The sequence below is a fragment of the Pinus tabuliformis genome, chromosome 7 (genome assembly GCF_031772625.1).
Source record: "Pinus tabuliformis cultivar Carrire ecotype Pingquan chromosome 7, CPIR1, whole genome shotgun sequence".
NCBI lineage: Eukaryota > Viridiplantae > Streptophyta > Pinopsida > Pinales > Pinaceae > Pinus > Pinus tabuliformis.
This window is the reverse complement of record NC_142293.1, coordinates 1,369,684,703-1,369,686,964: the sequence shown is the minus strand read 5'-3', so window position 1 is coordinate 1,369,686,964 and position 2,262 is coordinate 1,369,684,703. Positions and strand designations below refer to the sequence as shown.

The 2,262-nt window shown below is 42.4% G+C and overlaps 1 protein-coding gene across 1 annotated transcript; it reads left to right on the top strand.

Annotated features, from left to right (window-relative positions):
- The first annotated feature begins 342 nt into the window (after positions 1-342).
- Positions 343-2,003, top strand: LOC149252720 (subtilisin-like protease SBT1.7). The gene is made up of 4 exons (XM_089454251.1): positions 343-525; positions 656-737; positions 827-1,078; positions 1,453-2,003. The coding sequence occupies exons 1-4, from the start codon at positions 343-345 to the stop codon at positions 2,001-2,003; spliced, it is 1,068 nt and encodes a 355-aa protein (XP_089310377.1).
- Positions 2,004-2,262: the final 259 nt, after the last annotated feature.

Here is a 2,262-nt window from a genome sequence, read left to right as displayed (position 1 = left end):
CATCAAAATTTGTGTGGCGATTATTAAATTTAGATGTTCTTGCACACTAAGAATCTCACGTGGAGAAGCAAACTCTCCAATATCACATCCACTCATCATGAATCCTTATCACCGAGGAGCCAGGGATTCAACCTTAACATGTTGGTAATATCACCCACTAGTGCTTTGTATCATATGGTGTACAACGTCATGGAGATTAACAAAGCTTGTCATGCACTATTTTTCATTGTTTCCTTAACATTATGGGTACCGAGTTCAAACGCGTTGGTTACATCAGACAGTGAGGAGATGAAAACTATGATGAATCCCAGACAATCCTACTTAATTTACATGCATAAATCCATGACGCCCCACCATTTCAGTCTCCACCAACACTGGTACCGTTCAATGATAAATGAAGTTTCAGGGTCGAATTCGGATTCCCCTGCAATTCTATACGCGTACGACATTGTAGCGCAGGGCTTTTTTTCCTATCTATCCAACATGAAGGCCCAAGCTATGGAGAATATGGACGGATGCCTCAGTGTATTTCAAGACTCTACGTATGGACTCCATACTACGAGAACACCGAAATTTCTGGGGTTGAGCTCCAGTAATGGTCTATGACCACTGTCACAATATGGTGATGATATTATCGTGGGCATTGTGGATACAGGTAATATGGCCTGAGAGTAAGAGATTCAATGACCAATGCCTCAATTCGGTGCCTGCTAGATGGAAGGGAGAATGTGAAGTGGGTACCGAGTTCAATTTTCTTACTGCAATAACAAAATCATTGGAGCCTGCTACTTTTTCAAAGGACATGAAGCTCAATTCGCTCATGTAGACAAGAAGGATGATTACAGATCTCCTTGGGATGCCCATGGCCACGGTACACATACTTCGTCTAGTGTGGCTAGCTCGGAGGTGTCTGGTTCAAGTCTTCTTGGCTTCGCCGAGGGAACTGCTAGAGGCATCAATACCAAAGCCAAATTAGTTGTCTATAAATGCTGTTGGGAGATTTGCATAGGTTTCGATATACTTGCCGCGATGGAGGTGGTTGTTTCTAATGGAGTTGACTTGTTATTCATATCACTGGGTAATATGTTCGTTCTCCCTTATTATAAGGATATGATAGTGGTTGGAGCTCTGGGAGCGATTTAGAGGGGTAATTTTGTGTCTTGGTTGACTGGTAACGCAGGGCCATATTATTCTTTGAAATGAAACGCAACACCATGGATAACCACAGTAGGTGTTAACACCATCGACCAATATTTCTCGGGCCCCATGGTGGTTGGGAAAAAAACAACTAGAGGGGTTCATCTCCTTACAAGGGAAGACCAGTGGGTTATTAGAAATTTCCTTTGCTATACAGGAAAAATGTGTCACGAAAAGAAACTACGAATCTTTGCCTCGTCAGAAGCCTTGATCCCAAATTGGTGAGTGGAAAAATTGTGTCATGTGATTTTGAAGGAACAACGATAGAGTTGGAATTGGTTGTGCAACAAGCTGATGATGAGGGGTTGATTATTGCAAACCAACCTAAGGAAAGAGAGAATTTATGGGCAGAGTACCAATATTCCTTACCAGTGACGAGGGTGGGTTCCACGTTTGCGAAAGATATTAAAGCTTATATCAATGACACCAGTAATCCTAAAGCAACAATTAAAGCAGAGGGACCGACCGTGGTGGGTAAAGCACGAGCTCCAGTGGTAGTTTCTTTCTCCTCCAAGGGACCAAATCCAATGGTTCCCGAGATCCTTAAACCCAATATTATTGCTCCTGGCATCAACATATTGGTGGCGTGGACTGGGCACGTCGGGTCTACCGGCTTGATCTGCGGGGAGAGAAGAGTAGCTAACTACATACTCTTTGGGACTTCCATGGCTTGTTCGCATGTTACTGGAGATGAAACACTTATACGCGTGGTTCATCTGGGGTGGACACCTTCTTCAATAAAATCGACTATTATGACAAGAATTTTGGGCAGAGGCAGTGGAGACTACATGTTACCTGGTTCATAGATCACCTTGATCAACATTGAAGGATAAGACTCCACATGATGTGTGGACTAGTAAGAAACCCTCTCTTGCACATCTAAGGGTATCTGGCTGTGATGCATATATACATGTTCCAAAGGAGAAAATAACTAATTTGGATAGTAAATCTGAAAGGTGTATCTTTATTGGGTATACGGATGGTTTAAAAGGTTAGAGAGGTGAAAGATGTTATTAGATGTGAATTCCTACCAAAGTAACTTGAGAAGATAGAGTTTGATCTAAA